Below are 16,109 nucleotides of genomic sequence, written 5' to 3'. Positions count from 1 at the left end.
AGCTTTGAGTGCGAAAACGTATTTAGTTGGGCGAGAGTTGTCTCGCTTTAATACCCAGGCCTATCCGAGGGTCGACGGCAAGAGAGGGAAAAAAAATATTCCTTATGATGAATGGGAAGATGTTTTATCGACTATTCGCCCTGCCATCCCCTCCCCCTTTCCATCCACAAACAATGTTATTCCTGACATTATAATTAGGCTTGTGGAAAAAGCGTTATTTTGTTTTTGTTTTTTTCAATCCTGCGATTAGTCTGTTACGTAAGGTGCGCATGCGCGGCGGTAACGTCAGAGTAAGCGCTACGGTGTGAGGCATTACATAAATCGCTTGTAAAGAACGACTTGGGTGTTTTAAAACATAAATATTAATTGAATTTACCGGGGGCTTATTAATCCGAGGTAAAAAAAATGAAAGTAAAGTTACATTTTTAGACTTGGAGTTTAATTAATAGGATAGATGAAGTAGAGTTCACCTGGTTCTGTGACCTCCAGATTTAAAGGGATAGTGTGGTCACTTCTATGCCCCCCCCCCCCCCGGCTTTACTTTTCACTAACGTAAGCCAGGTACTCGTCACATCTGGGTTGACTCCGGGATAGGGGGGGGGATGGGTCCTACCGACTCGGGTCTACATTGTTGCTCTGGAAAAAGTTTAACTCTTACTTAAATTTTGTGAAAAAAATTAATGTAAAACATACTTTATTATTTTTTTAAGTCGCTTTTTTCATTCAAACGTCACCCTTATTCGATGAACAGCAAGATTTGTGACAAACCCACAAAAAGACACCGTGAACTAAGTCCAAGATTATGATTTTAAAAAAAAGTATTTTAATCCAATACTCCGATTTAGAATAAGGAATATTTTAATTCATCTCTTTATTTCCCCCTTGAAATGTAGATTGTAATTTCCAGATTTCAGATTACGTTTTTTTTACTTTACCCTTGGGTTGTTAAGATAAGATTTCTTTACTCCAGGATTTACTTAAATATATTTGCCATATGAGACTTTGTTGATTACCAACCAATACGACTGTTGCACATTAGCAAGTACACTATACTCGCTTTAGTTTTACCGTTTTCTCCATCGGCTTGTGAAGACTGATACAGATTTACAATAGTAATACTTCATTCTGATTTGTACTTTTTTCATTGAAAAGGTTCACTTATATAAAATATTATAAAAAAAAACTTCTAATTCCAGTTGTTGTTTTTATAACCTGAACATTTCAAAATTAAATGATGTTTCATTGTTCAGCGGATATATTATTTGGTTAGGATAGACTTAATTTTTTTTAAAAACATAATGATGTGTGCTAGATTTTTTGTTTCGATCTTGAGATCATCGGGTTAGCGAACCTGCGGTTTGCCGCTAGACCACGCCTTCCCCCTTAAGATAAACTTAAAATTTCAATGGAAAAAACGTTTTCTGTGCAAGGAAACCAGAGTAAAATATTGGATATAAATGTGTCTACTTAGAAAGCAAGAAGTTAAAGTTAAATTAAGGTTTTTAAGTTTAAAACTACTGTTAATTATAATTTACAATTGTTACTCGTGATCCATAAAATAATACATTTGACCTCATGTTAACTTACAAAATATTTATAAGCTGATAAATAAATAGAAGAACCCTAAATATTCTAATAGGACTAATATATTTATTTTAGATGCCTGTTTGTATTTTGTTTTTACTTATTTCCCTTGCATTGTTTGTTCTCTGAAAAGGGAAGTAATAAGGAAAATTTAATATTAAATTTAAAAAAGGCACCACAAGCAAAACGTATGTGTGTGTCTGCGTGCATGTGTGCGTGGGTGCGTGTGTGTTCATGTTCATGTGTGTGTGTCGGGGGTCGCATTCATTTAAACACAGGTTTCACAAACATAAAAGTATATTACAGCAACAACAAAAAATCGGTTCCCAGAAAGAACCGCAACGGAAAAAAGCGCAACAGAAAAAAGCGCAAATCAAAAAGCGCAACGGAAATAAGCGCACACGGAAAAAAGCGCAAAGAGAAAAAAGCGCACACAGAAAAAAGCGCAAACAGAAAAAAGCGCAAACGGAAAAAAGCGCAAAGAGAAAAAAGCGCACACAGAAAAAAGCGCAAACAGAAAAAAGCGCAAACGGAAAAAAGCGCAAAGAGAAAAAAGCGCAAACAGAAAAAAGCGCAAAGAGAAAAAAGCGCACACAGAAAAAAGCGCAAACAGAAAAAAGCGCAAACGGAAAAAAGCACAAAGAGAAAAAAGCGCAAACGGAAAAAAGCGCAAACAGAAAAAAGCGCACACGGAAAAAAGCGCAAACGGAAAAAAGCGCAAACGGAAAAAAGCGCAAACAGAAAAAAGCGCAAACGGAAAAAAGCGCAAACAGAAAAAAGCGCACACAGAAAAAAGCGCAAACAGAAAAAAGCGCAAACGGAAAAAAGCGCAAACAGAAAAAAGCGCACACAGAAAAAAGCGCAAACGGAAAAAAGCGCAAACAGAAACAGAAAAATGCGCAACCAGAAAAAACACAAAGAAAAATGTGCAAAAGAGAAATTTAGCACAAAGACCATATGGACTAGATGACTAGTGAGAGTGTCGTTTGATCACGTGATCTACTACCATTTAAAGCGTACCACTACCATCTGCATTCCCATCACCACGATACAGGCGATAATCACTTTACACAATGCCTATTATTTTCTTGGTCAATAATTATTCAAGGGGTCCATTCTCTAATAGGCAATCTATGTCTCTTTCGTACTTTCGTGTTGGTTTATTGTCGAACCTGTCCTCACCTCACATCACAACAGTTGGGTGACGCTTACCGTGTAATGTTAAAATAAATAGCATGTAATTGAGTTAATTCGAAGTGAGTGTTCACACTAGCCCAACGCACTAATTAAGGTTGTCGCAAAATATAACATATATGTAACATAATATGTCAATGAATTTTCATTTAATAAAATATGTCTAGTGCAGTTTACGAAACTAACGAACTTCGTCGATACTTTTTAGGTGGGTAGGTGGGTAGGCGGGTAGGTGGGTAAGTGGGTAGGTGGGTAAGTGGGTAAGTAAGTAAGTGGGTAGGTGGGTAAGTGGGTAGGTGGGTAAATGGGTAGGTGGGAAGGTGCGTAGGTAGGTGCGTCATGATAATATTAAATACATAATTGAGAGATACTTCATGTAATGTCGATATCAATGATATTTTGATGTTTATTTATACGAGAATAGTAGTTGAATAATTATTGACCAAGAAAATAATAGGCATTGTGTAAAGTGATTATCGCCTGTATCGTGGTGATGGGAATGCAGATGGTAGTGGTACGCTTTAAATGGTAGTAGATCACGTGATCAAACGACACTCTCACAGCAGCCCTAACAGTCATGTATAAATGTGTCATCTAGTCCATATGGTCTTTGTGCTAAATTTCTCTTTTGCACATTTTTCTTTGTGTTTTTTCTGGTTGCGCATTTTTCTGTTTCTGTTTGCGCTTTTTTCCGTTTGCGCTTTTTTCTGTGTGCGCTTTTTTCTGTTTGCGCTTTTTTCCGTTTGCGCTTTTTTCTGTTTGCGCTTTTTTCTGTGTGCGCTTTTTTCTGTTTGCGCTTTTTTCCGTTTGCGCTTTTTTCTGTTTGCGCTTTTTTCCGTTTGCGCTTTTTTCCGTTTGCGCTTTTTTCCGTGTGCGCTTTTTTCTGTTTGCGCTTTTTTCCGTTTGCGCTTTTTTCTCTTTGCGCTTTTTTCCGTTTGCGCTTTTTTCTGTTTGCGCTTTTTTCTGTGTGCGCTTTTTTCTCTTTGCGCTTTTTTCTGTTTGCGCTTTTTTCTCTTTGCGCTTTTTTCCGTGTGCGCTTTTTTCTCTTTGCGCTTTTTTCCGTTTGCGCTTTTTTCTGTTTGCGCTTTTTTCTGTGTGCGCTTTTTTCTCTTTGCGCTTTTTTCCGTTTGCGCTTTTTTCTCTTTGCGCTTTTTTCTGTGTGCGCTTTTTTCTCTTTGCGCTTTTTTCCGTGTGCGCTTATTTCCGTTGCGCTTTTTGATTTGCGCTTTTTTCCGTTGCGCTTTTTTCCGTTGCGGTTCTTTCCGTTTGCGCTTTTTTCCGTGTGCGCTTTTTTCTGTTTGCGCTTTTTTCCGTTTGCGCTTTTTTCTCTTTGCGCTTTTTTCCGTTTGCGCTTTTTTCTGTTTGCGCTTTTTTCTGTGTGCGCTTTTTTCTCTTTGCGCTTTTTTCTGTTTGCGCTTTTTTCTCTTTGCGCTTTTTTCCGTGTGCGCTTTTTTCTCTTTGCGCTTTTTTCCGTTTGCGCTTTTTTCTGTTTGCGCTTTTTTCTGTGTGCGCTTTTTTCTCTTTGCGCTTTTTTCCGTTTGCGCTTTTTTCTCTTTGCGCTTTTTTCTGTGTGCGCTTTTTTCTCTTTGCGCTTTTTTCCGTGTGCGCTTATTTCCGTTGCGCTTTTTGATTTGCGCTTTTTTCCGTTGCGCTTTTTTCCGTTGCGGTTCTTTCCGGCCACCCAAAAAATCGGATACAATAGCTTAAATTTTAAGCAATACCATGTAAAAAAATGTTGTGTTCCAAATATCCTCAAAACCCAGCATTTGTACTAAGAATTAAAACTTATTCAATTTAAAAACAACAGTTTTCCAAAACTTAAAAAAAAAATTTAAAAAAAAAAAATAATAATAATAATAAACCACAATCTGAGGGTTATCTGTTTAAAAAAATTGAATTGAGACTACGCATTGAACTTAGTAAAAAAAAAAAAAAAAAACAACTAATACAACAGTGATCAGTAATCTACTGTATTAGTATCGTTTTACGAAAGAAAGAAACAAAAACCCAGTCTTGCTACGATGTGCTTCATTGAACACATTCCTAAGTGTTTGGTCACCTTTTGTCTTCAGTCCCCCCGACATGATCTCCGCCAGTGAGACTTGTCATATCGACCTCTGATTCATACATCACCATTCCCTACCCCTCACGCCCGCCTTTGATCCCCCTGACAACTCGGAACGAGACATGAAAGGCTCGGCCCTCCCCCCTATTAGCCCTGCGTGGCCCATTTGAGGCAACGCGCCACATTTACTCTCCCCCTCCCCCCTCCCCTCTACCTACCACAAGATTGATAGCCTGCCTCTCGGAGATGCGTGGGGGAGAGGAAGGGGGGGGGGGTATGGACGACGTCTTTATACGGAGTGTACGGATACTCAGAGGCGGCTACGTAGGTTTTAGTGTATGGACGTTTTACTTACATACCTCAATCACATAATGTCGCCGCAGGTTTTAGTCAATGGACGTTTTACTTACATACCTCTATCACATACTGTCGACGTAGGTTTAAGTGTATGGACGTTTTACTTACATACCTCTATCACATACTGTCGACGTAGGTTTTAGTGTATGGAAGTTTTACTTACATGCCTCTATCACATACTGTCGACGTAGGTTTTAATTAATGGACGTTTTACTTACATTCCTCTATCACATACAGTCGCTGTAGGTTTTAGGGTATGGAGGTTTTACTTAGATCCCTCTACAACTTACTATTGACGTAGGTTTTAATTAATGGACGTTTTACTTACAACCTCTATCACATACTGTCGCCGTAGGTTTTAGTCAATGGACGTTTTACTTACAACCTCTATCACATACTGTCGCCGTAGGTTTTAGTGTATGGACGTTTTACTTACATTCCTCTATCACTTACTGTCGACGTAGGTTTTAGTCTACGGGCGTTTTACTTACATTCCTCTATCACTTACTATCGACGTAGGTTTTAGTCTATGGACGTTTTACTTACATACCTCTATCACATACTTTCTCCGTAGGTTTTAGTCAATGGACGTTTTACTTACATACCTCTATCAGATACTGTCGACGTAGGTTTTAGTCAATGGACGTTTTACTTACATACCTCTATCACATACTGTCGACGTAGGTTTTAGTCAATGGACATTTTACTTGAACACCTCAATCACTTACTTTCCAAGTATATGAATTTCTGCAAAATATCCCAATTCTACTATATTAAAACACAGTACATTACAGCGTTGAGACCAATATACCTTACCCCTACACATGATCACATCTTTGTTGTTAAATAATCAGTTTTTTTCACAATATGTTAAAAAGATTTTTTTTTAATAGTCTTGATTAGTTTTACGAAATATATAGTCTATAACAGTATAGAAGATGAACATTCGTTTTTCCCCTTTACACAAACAGACGAATGTCCAACTGTTGGTGGATTTGGTGTTCGCCCCTGTCGAGTCAGCACTTTTTTAAAAATTCCATGAAGTTCGACAATGTGCGCAATTGTGGCAAAAGGACGTCATTCATAAATGTAGGGTATATAATAAGAAAAACCATACACATACGCACATAGACATAAAACTAAAAGACTTCGAAACATATGGTTTCGAAAATATTTCAAATTTTTAAATTATTTTTTTGTTGCTGTTTTTTTTTTTTTTTTTTAGATTTTTACTTAATTTCAGTTGAAAATTTAAACATGTGTATTAGTTTTCGACATTTTGTGCTGAGTATATGGGATCTATTGCTTATGACAGCGTTAACTACATTACTCTTGACATACCAGCTTGTAGTGAAAGTTATATTTTTTTTAAACAGTGGTAAAAATTAGTCAGAAAACAAGGGAATAATGGGAAGGGAGTAAATATATAAATACAAGGGGAGAGAGAGAGAGAGTGGCACAACGAGAAAGGGAGAGATATGAGGAGAACGTCAGAGAAAAGAGAAACATGGAGATGGAGAGATTTAAAGAGAAAGATAGGAGTGAAAAAAACCCACAGAGAAAAGAGAATGTCAGTAATAAAGAGATATAAAGACATATTATACGATTATATGCAAGTCTTCATAAGATTATATACAAGTATTCATACAATTATATGCAATTCTTTACAGGATTATACGTAAGTCTCCATACGTTTACATGCAAGTCTTTACACGATTAAATGCAACTCTCCATACGAATGTATACACGTCTTTTGACGGTTAAATTAAATGCAATTCTTTTTACGATTAAATCCAACTCTTTAAACGATTATATAAACGTTTTTACACGATTAAATGCAAGTCTTCATGCGATTATACACAAGCTTTTATAAGTTCACATACAAGTCCTTTTACGAACATTTTGAAGCAACAAAACACCAAACACCTAGCCGGTTAAATTTTGTGTTTGTCAGTGTTGAATACCGGCCGAGCGTTAATTCCCCAACCCCAACACAGTTAAAAACAGGGGATTAACGCGGACTTAGTGCACCCTTTGTGTTCAATGTACCCCCGTGTCAAAGTTTATTTTTTTCTCTCTCTCGGCTACACGAAGGTTATTTATAACCCGGATATAAGCACGAGATAGCGATCCTCTCATAAGCAATTCAATCCAATCATAACTGAGGGATTGACAAGCTTCGCATTCCTGGTTAAGGTGATCTTTAGTTGAACTGGTTAACTATACACAAATTATAGGATATCTATTTTTTTAAGGGATTAGATTTTTTTTTAAACTTCAAGGTTACCTTGTCATGTATATCCAATGACAAAATTACCTTTGAAGGTAGACAAAGTTTTAATGTACTTTTTAACACCCCCTCCCCCTGTATTATTTCATGAAGTCTGACCTATCTAAATGATGTAGGCCTATATTTAAATATTACAAACTGATTAGTTGATTAAAAAAGCGAATGTCATCCATTTTTAATTATATTGTTATTTTAGTGGTGCTAAACTGTTTAATACACATTAATCGCTGGTTATCTAAATCAATTACAACGTTTTAATAAGTCAAGTATCCTTTTTAAGCTTATGATTATTTTATTACATCACCCCAAAACAGTACACAAAAAAAACCACACTATTTTTATCAGGATGCAAACAGATTAGCCCGTTCTTTATTTGCTTGGATGAAGAGCTCCATTTAATTACAGGCTAAATCACCCGTTACTAAAAAAAACTATTAAAAAAACAGTATAAGTTTGTTTTACCCCCCCCCCCCCCACACACACACACGCACACACACACACACACACACGCACACACACACACACACACACACACACCCTCTCCAACAACCCGGCCATGTTTTACGACATCAACTCACGGAAAGTTTCAAAAACGAAAATGGGGTGGGGGAGGTAACAATCACAGTTGGGGATTGGGGGAGCATTTAAATGGGGGCTCAGGTTCCCCTATGAAACTGACGACTTTAAAACTACGTCATTGTTCAGCAGTTGATAAAAAAAATATATGGCCGTGCGGCGTAGCTAAGACCTTACGACAAATATTTTATCACCTGGTTGAGCCCTGGAGATGGTCGCGATAGGTTAGAGGGATGGTGTGTGTGCCCTTTAAGCTGTGCGGTTGCGCGGCCACGCAGTAGTTTTCAACAGCCGCGCAGTCATTTAAAAAAAAATACAAATATTATTATGCTTCAACTAGACATTTAGAACACCGCGCACACAAAATACACGATGCACAATAAATTTTTCCCTTAGAGCAAGGGTCTCCAAACTTTTCAGTCCGAGGGCCACATTAACTATCAAATTTCAATTCGGGGGCCAGTTAGTTCCAGAAATGTCTTTGATTATTCTGGGCAAAGTTCCTCAGCCATCACCAACAAACGTTTTTTTCCGTGGACAAAAAGATCTCCGCGGGCCGGATGAGAGGACCTCGCGGGCCGTAGTTTGGAGACCCCTGCCTTAGAGGGAAGGTTGCTGAATGGAAGAGTTTAGTTTTATTTTGAAAGGGAAAGGGGGGGGGGTTGAAAGAAGTGGGAGCAGAGCTGAACAGTAGGCTGAAAAAGGAATGTATATGCTAAAGATAGATGCATGTCTTACTGGCTGCATATGATCAGATTAGCTGGGATTGTCAAAGCTGTGTATGAGAAAACTTGATGTATATGATTAGACTAGTTGCATATGTTATAAATAGCCGCATTTTTAAACTTAGCCGCATATGTTAATACTATCAATTGTTTTTTTTTAAATGGTTTATATTCTATTGAAAAAAGCTTGGAAGGCCTATTTTTTTTTTAAATAGCTCATTTGCTGAAATAGGAAGAAAAGTGAGACTAAGAAAGACAAGTCAAAAAAGTAAAAACTCATTCAATGTTAAAAGATCTTAGCCTTTTTCTCTGATTCTCCAAAATAAAATACAACCAACACTTATTTTATATTTTAAGTACTAGTGTAGGTAAAAATAACTTTACGATCATTCTATTATGACTAGATGGGAATGATAAGATCAGGTTGCATCAACACCTGCACACGGAGCTAAACTGAAACAAAATATGCTGATGTTTAATGAGCCGTTAATGCAGTTCTAATTATGAAAAGTGCGTCACGTATAGAGAAGTCGGTCTTGAGGATGCAAAACGATAGTTGTGATAGTTCTCTCTATCACGGTCGTTGTAAAGACTTAATCAAAGCGTAAAAATTTGTCTAAAGACCAGTGAGAATATATATATGACTGATAATAATTAATATACAATACAATATTGTTTTCTTATTGTTATTATTTAATTGAAAAAAAGAAATGTGTATAGTTTTGGGCTTGTGGGTACACTGCATTTTCTTTTTGTATGTGTGTATGTGATATCATTCATTTCATTCAGGTAATACAGACTCGCTCGCTTTATTAATTTTAATTAATTAATGACTTAATTAATATTTCACTTCAATTTACTTTGCTTATTCCTTTGTGGCTCCTAGGTAGCGTAACTCTCGCTGATATATATATATATATATATATATATATATATATATATATATATATATATATATATATATATATATATATATATAATGCACAGAACACACATGTATTAATTACGAAAATGTCATATACATTTTCAAGTTTAATTTGTTACCCCCGAGAAACGAACCATACATACAAGTCCAAAGCACTTGGCGTTGTGTTTCGGCCCAATTTAGCAGCACACGATTGTGCTTCACTCAGCTGAATTAGGTTCCATGGCGTGACCGAGAACAATCTGACGACTGCGTGCGAGGGCTCTTGTCTTGAACCCTCTGGTGCCTGGTTCAACGACTTCACTTCACGGTGAACGGCTTAAGTCTTCAAATGTCAAACTTTACCGAGCGACGCAAGCGAGAGATCATATATCCACTTCAACAGACGATACCGTTGATATATATATATATATATATATATATATATATATATATATATATATATATATATATATATATATATATATATATATATATACATATATATATATACATATATATATATATATATATATATATATATTTATATATATATATATATATATATATATATATATATATATATATATATATATATATATATAGATATATATATATATATATATAGATATATATACATATATATACATATATATATATAAAAAAATAAATATATATTTATACATATATATATGTATATACATATACATATACATATACATATATATACATATACATATACATATACATATACATATACATATACATATACATATACATATACATATACATATACATATACATATACATATACATATACATATACATATACATATACATATACATATAAATATATATGTTTAAGGTTAACAATATAATTATATCACTTAAAAATATACAGAGCTTTTTAAAACTTTGAAACCGACAATTTAAATTATCCAAACTTCAATGAAATTTTAAACTCAGCTCCTGCGCAGATTTTTAACAGAGATAATAAAAATAAAAATGGCTCTTCTCTGAAAAAAAAAAAAAAAAGAACTGCTGCCGACCTCTGTCGTAAATAAATCGTCGATAACAGAAATTTGATATCGTTGTACCGCTAACCGAAATGATCTGCAGTATTTCTCCCCCCTGTGTTAACGAACACGATCAAGCGATATGCCTTAAGTCCACTTAGGATCTACCCCGTACCGAAGCAGCTGAAAACACGAATAAAATAAAATCATCAAAAAACACTTAAAACCGAAGGGATTACCGCTCAATTTTAACGGGAATTCCCGAATCATATTTCACTATTATTGTACTAATCGCGCGGTGTAAAAATATCGCGGCGGCTTAAAAATAAAAAGTGGGGGGAAGATTTTACTCAATTCCTTGAAGTATTGAGCACCCAAATCTTAGCTTTGTGTTTTATCTGTTGGGGCTATCTTAAGGTGGGTTCCTTGTAGCGGTGTGTGTGTATGAAGGGGGTGGAGAGAAGTGAAGCCTTTGCAATCATACAAATAAATTGTTGACTTCAGATCGAGGCTGGCCTATTTCACTGGAGATGGGGAATTAGATTTGAACATTTCTCTCCCACTGTGTCGGCTACAATAAATCTGAATTGTGAAAAGTGATACTAAAATCTGAGCTTGCCCCCCCCCCCACCCCTTCATGTACACCCTACACATTCATTCGTCGTTCAACAACTGTTTGTATAGTTTCCAAAAAGTATTAAGTTGTTTGAATTATTCATTTGTATTAGTTATAAATATTTGTATAGTTTCCAAAAAGTATCAATTAGATATAATTATCTGTATAGTTTCCAAAAAAAGTATTAAGTAGTTTGGGATACTGCGATATAAAATGTTTATATAATACAATTTTACGCTACTGTGTGTGTTATATGTTGTACATTTGTTTATCATAATGTGAAAATAATCAAAACAAAAAGCTGTCATTTAGGGGCAGTAACTGGTGGTGTTACGCTGTTGGACAATGACAATTAATTTTTTAGTTCAGTTATACTTGATTTACAATAACAGTTATAGTTAACTCACAAAGTAAATTATGCATAATTTGCAAAGTAAATTATAACTTATTTTCAAGCTGAATTGTAATTAATTTACAATTATAATCAGTTTGCGAAACCAGTTTACGATTTCAATTAATTCCGTTATAATTCATTTACAATGTCAACTATATTTAATTTTACACAACGATCGTAGCTAATTTTAAAAAAATAACCCTCCATAAGTTCCAAAGTGTATATTATAGTCTGAACAAAATATTTTCGTATCACCAAGCAGACTTATCCTTGTCGTATTACCACATCACGTGATACTTTCAACGGTGATCCCATTTAATACCCATATTGATGCAGTGCAGGATAAAAGCAATAAAACATCCAATACAGCAATCGTAAATATCTAGTTAATTAACTTGAAAAATTATCTGCCTTATGATTGAATTGTTTTTTCAAGCAATGACAGTTTTTTCTGGCCAACCTATTGTACTTTGTAATGAGGAATGAAAAGCACAAAGCAGTCGAGAAATACGATATGTGCACAAAGTGGGTGACTAGACGTATTTATGTGTCATTATCTTGACGTGATCTTTACGTGATTTCGTCATGCTGTTCAGCTTCATAATTAATTGTGTTAATAGACATGCTTCATATTGGAGACGTGGTAAAAACAGACATAATACTAGAAAAGTAGTAAGGGACATGCGATTTAGTAAATAACAGGTAAACTATGTACGTTTTTACAACAAAAATATCAGACGCATTATAGCAGTTTCACAATACTTCACTTTATGAAATCCAGATTGTTCTTCTTCGTTCTTAATTTTAGTGTTGGAACCCCCTCCAACACAATTACTGTCTACTGGTTATGCGCCATTGAGGCCATTGACTCCGATTTCAGCCTACTTTTCTTTTTGGATTTGCTTCAATAGCCTTTGTCCAACCAAGAACAAACTACAAGCAGCAGTTGTTTGATTTTGGAGTTGTCTCTCCTAGAAGAGTGGCTGTCCCCAACTAACGAGCCTCATCTGACCAAGGGTCCGAACTCGGGACTTTTCTGTTTAGCAACCATGAGCTTTACCGACTCGACCACGCCGACCCCTTGAAATCCAGATAATAAATAAGACATTTTATAACGCATAATAAAAATATTACACTTTGCAAGCATTTTTTTTTTAAACTTGAATAATAATAACCTGGTTAATTATTTTTTTGTTTCTTATCAGCAAAAAAAGTTTTAATTACTATTCAATTGTTCACACTCTCGATGTCGAAGCTTGTCACAAGCATGAAACGACAGGTTATTTAGCATATCATTAATTTGGTCTCACACTGCGCTCGTCATAAACCTACTCGCGTAAAGCTGCCAAAAATAACAGACATAAAACGGTAACAGATGCCAGACGAGATGTGTATCTTTATATCCGTGATCCGCATTTGTGGATTAGCTGGATATAACGTGAGAACCTTGACGATCGTGGGATCCATTAACAATTGAACCCAACAGAGAGTATCGTGTTCCGCTCCCCTTTTTGACAACCCCCCACTGCGTTTTGTTAATGTCCCTCTCTCATGAAATTATCATTTATTAATTTTTTTTATTTATTACAATTACCTCACAGACCTGATTTCAATGCCGGACCCCCACGGGGCAATGCGCCCCCTGGGGTGAAGTCTGACCCCAAACAACCTGTTGCCTACGGTATACACAAGTGTAACACGATACCTAGCACCTGTGCTTTCTAGTGCACTATCAAACGTATCGATACTGCGAAAATGGTAACCGAGCCGAAGTAGATTTTTATGAAGTTTGAATAGGTTAAGTATCGACGCTAACAATTTAACATGTACTCGATACTGAAGTTTATTAGAGGGTGTGATATTCACGTGATTACGTGAGGTATAAAAAAAAGAGCAATTAACTGAAGAGTTGGTTTTTACAAGAAAATTATGTTTTTGGTTATGTCGACGAGCTATCTCATTATTATGGTAATAATGAAATGTATATTAATAGCCCATAGTGGGCGTAGATAGAGTTACGCGAGATATTTAAAAAAATATATTATATTCCATGTCACCATTTACAACCGATTGCTGCTGATATGGACATGCACTCACATATTTACATAATAGTTATATAATGTTTATACTTTGGGAATAGGGCTGGTAAGTAGGTCACCAACCTTTTCTATGGCTCATGCAGGTTTTATTGAGCAATAGAACTGGTTGGTGACCTACTTACCAGCCCTATTGTTTATCGAAAAACACAGCTACCAATAACAGTGATTTATTCTCCGAAAAAAAATCTGAATAACCCTGCAACTCACACACACACAAACTCATTTTCTTCCTCAGATTTGAATAACAATGTACTTACAATGGAGTTTTTTTTTTAAATTTCAAAGTTCTGACTTTTCTAAAAACACAACTCATATCCTTGCAACTTCTACAAAATCTTATTTCCACTAACCCATCTATTAATAAAAAAAATGATTATATTTTATATTTTATTTCACTCAACTTCTATTCATTTCATTGTTTTTAACTTCCAGACGCCAAACGTAAAGACCAAGCCGCCTTGTTCGGCAAACACCAGCCGCCTAAGAAACGCAGAAAGTCCAGAACCGCCTTCACCAACCAGCAGATCTACGAGCTGGAGAAACGGTTCTTGTACCAGAAGTACCTGACGCCCGCCGACCGGGACGAGATCGCTGCCAGCCTGGGTCTGACCAACGCCCAGGTCATCACGTGGTTCCAGAACCGCCGAGCCAAGCTCAAGCGGGATTTGGAGGAGCTGAAGAACGACGTCACCGCCGCGAAGAAGCTCCCGATTCAGAAATCGATTCCCGGGTCGTTGGTGGAGATGGAACTGAGAAAAGTCCAAGAGAAAACGTTGAGGGATAGTTTCAACAACGGGGGTCTGCAGTCCCCTTCGTCGTCGTCTTTAGCCAGCCTGAGCGACGACGCCACCCCCGCGCACAGCCCGGGAGACCACAGCGATGAAGAAGACCCAGGGGTCATGCGGCTGCGCGGGGAGCAACCGATGGAATCCGAGTGCTGTGATGACAATGACAATGACGTCAGCGAGGACGAGCGCGACGCCGAGGACAAACCGGATATGACGTCGTTCAGTAGCTGCGGGGCAGACGATAAGCTCGCGGCGAAAAGTAAATGTGACCTGATGATCAGAGACGAGTACCACCCGGGCTCGATGCGGGATAAACCCATCGAGACAGAGGCGGAGGTGGCGTCGTGAAATATTCATAAATATTCAAGTCTGAAACTTCGTCGTTACTTACATGATTTTTAAAAACAATTATTTCAATGGACATTTGAATGCAGACATTTACGTAGACAATAAACATACACTTGTATGTAAGAATAAGTAAATAAGTACATATATATATATATATATATATATATATATATATATATATATATATATATATATATATATATATATATATATATATACATTAGCGGCTTGTGTACAGGAGAGTGATAAACGTTTTAATTAGCGATAACAGTTTTAGAACGGCCAAACTATAAAATAATTATTGTATTTTACTTACACGTTGTTTTTTTGTTCTCTCTGCTATTGTAAAAAAAATGTCCCTCTTAGCTGTGAGGGTGGGGAGGGTGGAGTCAATACACTCCCCCTCCCTCATGCATTAGCATCATACGATCACCCCCCCCCCCCCCCCCCACGTTAGAAACATGCACTGTTTTTTGTCTCACCATTTCATGATGTGATAGTGTGTTTAAATGTTGCTCGGCACTGTTTTCTCACGCGTAATGTGCGCTGTGCTTGATCTATTTATAGAAACTAAAGATCTTTCGTTGAATTGCCCGTGGCGGTGGTCTTGTCACGCCCGGCTGAACATGTGCTCACCCGGCTAGAACTATGTAAATTGATTTCCCAACAAAATACAATATGTTCTCACTTGATTGTGGGTTTCGTTAAATCACTTTCTTTCATTATTTCTATTGTTTTTCTGAAATTATGGATTACATTTTTAGCTGATAGAATCACAATTCGGCATTTAAAATATATTTTATTGATGATAAAATTAAAATTTCAGTTGCAATTCCGAAAACCTTCCTATCTCCCGTGGCTAGTGAGTAGAGCGCACGACTACGTACCCATAGGTCCTGAGATTGGCTTGATTAAGTATTGGAAAATAAAGGTTCGATTGATATAGTCGTGACCAGATAGTCGTTCCTTGGTTAGTCTGTCTAAAAGTATAAATTAATTTTAAAATTTATCAGAAGAACTACAGGTTACTACTTCTTACGATAAAATACATTTTTAATATAGCAATCTCCCCAATAATGTATTGTAATTGCTGTCAACATTTTAAGCTAATTTAGTCTATAAGCAAGAGAGAAGAGAAAGAGAGGAGGGGGGG

The 16,109-nt window shown here is 36.4% G+C and overlaps 1 protein-coding gene across 1 annotated transcript in view; it reads left to right on the top strand.

Moving 5' to 3' along the window:
• The window catches only part of LOC131950923 (transcription factor LBX1), a 48,889-nt gene extending 33,871 nt beyond the window's left edge, over positions 1-15,018 (top strand). The window contains exon 2 of the mRNA XM_059313137.1: positions 14,253-15,018. Coding sequence (XP_059169120.1) covers positions 14,253-14,956 — 704 coding nt within the window. The 3' untranslated portion in view covers positions 14,957-15,018. The remainder of the gene's footprint in view (positions 1-14,252) is intronic.
• Positions 15,019-16,109: the final 1,091 nt, after the last annotated feature.

This window comes from Physella acuta, unplaced genomic scaffold, assembly GCF_028476545.2.
Source record: "Physella acuta isolate Inbredline_101_S28 unplaced genomic scaffold, ASM2847654v3 ptg000788l, whole genome shotgun sequence".
Classification (NCBI taxonomy): domain Eukaryota; kingdom Metazoa; phylum Mollusca; class Gastropoda; family Physidae; genus Physella; species Physella acuta.
The sequence above is the reverse complement of the archived record's forward strand: the minus strand, read 5'-3'. Positions and strand labels throughout refer to the sequence as shown.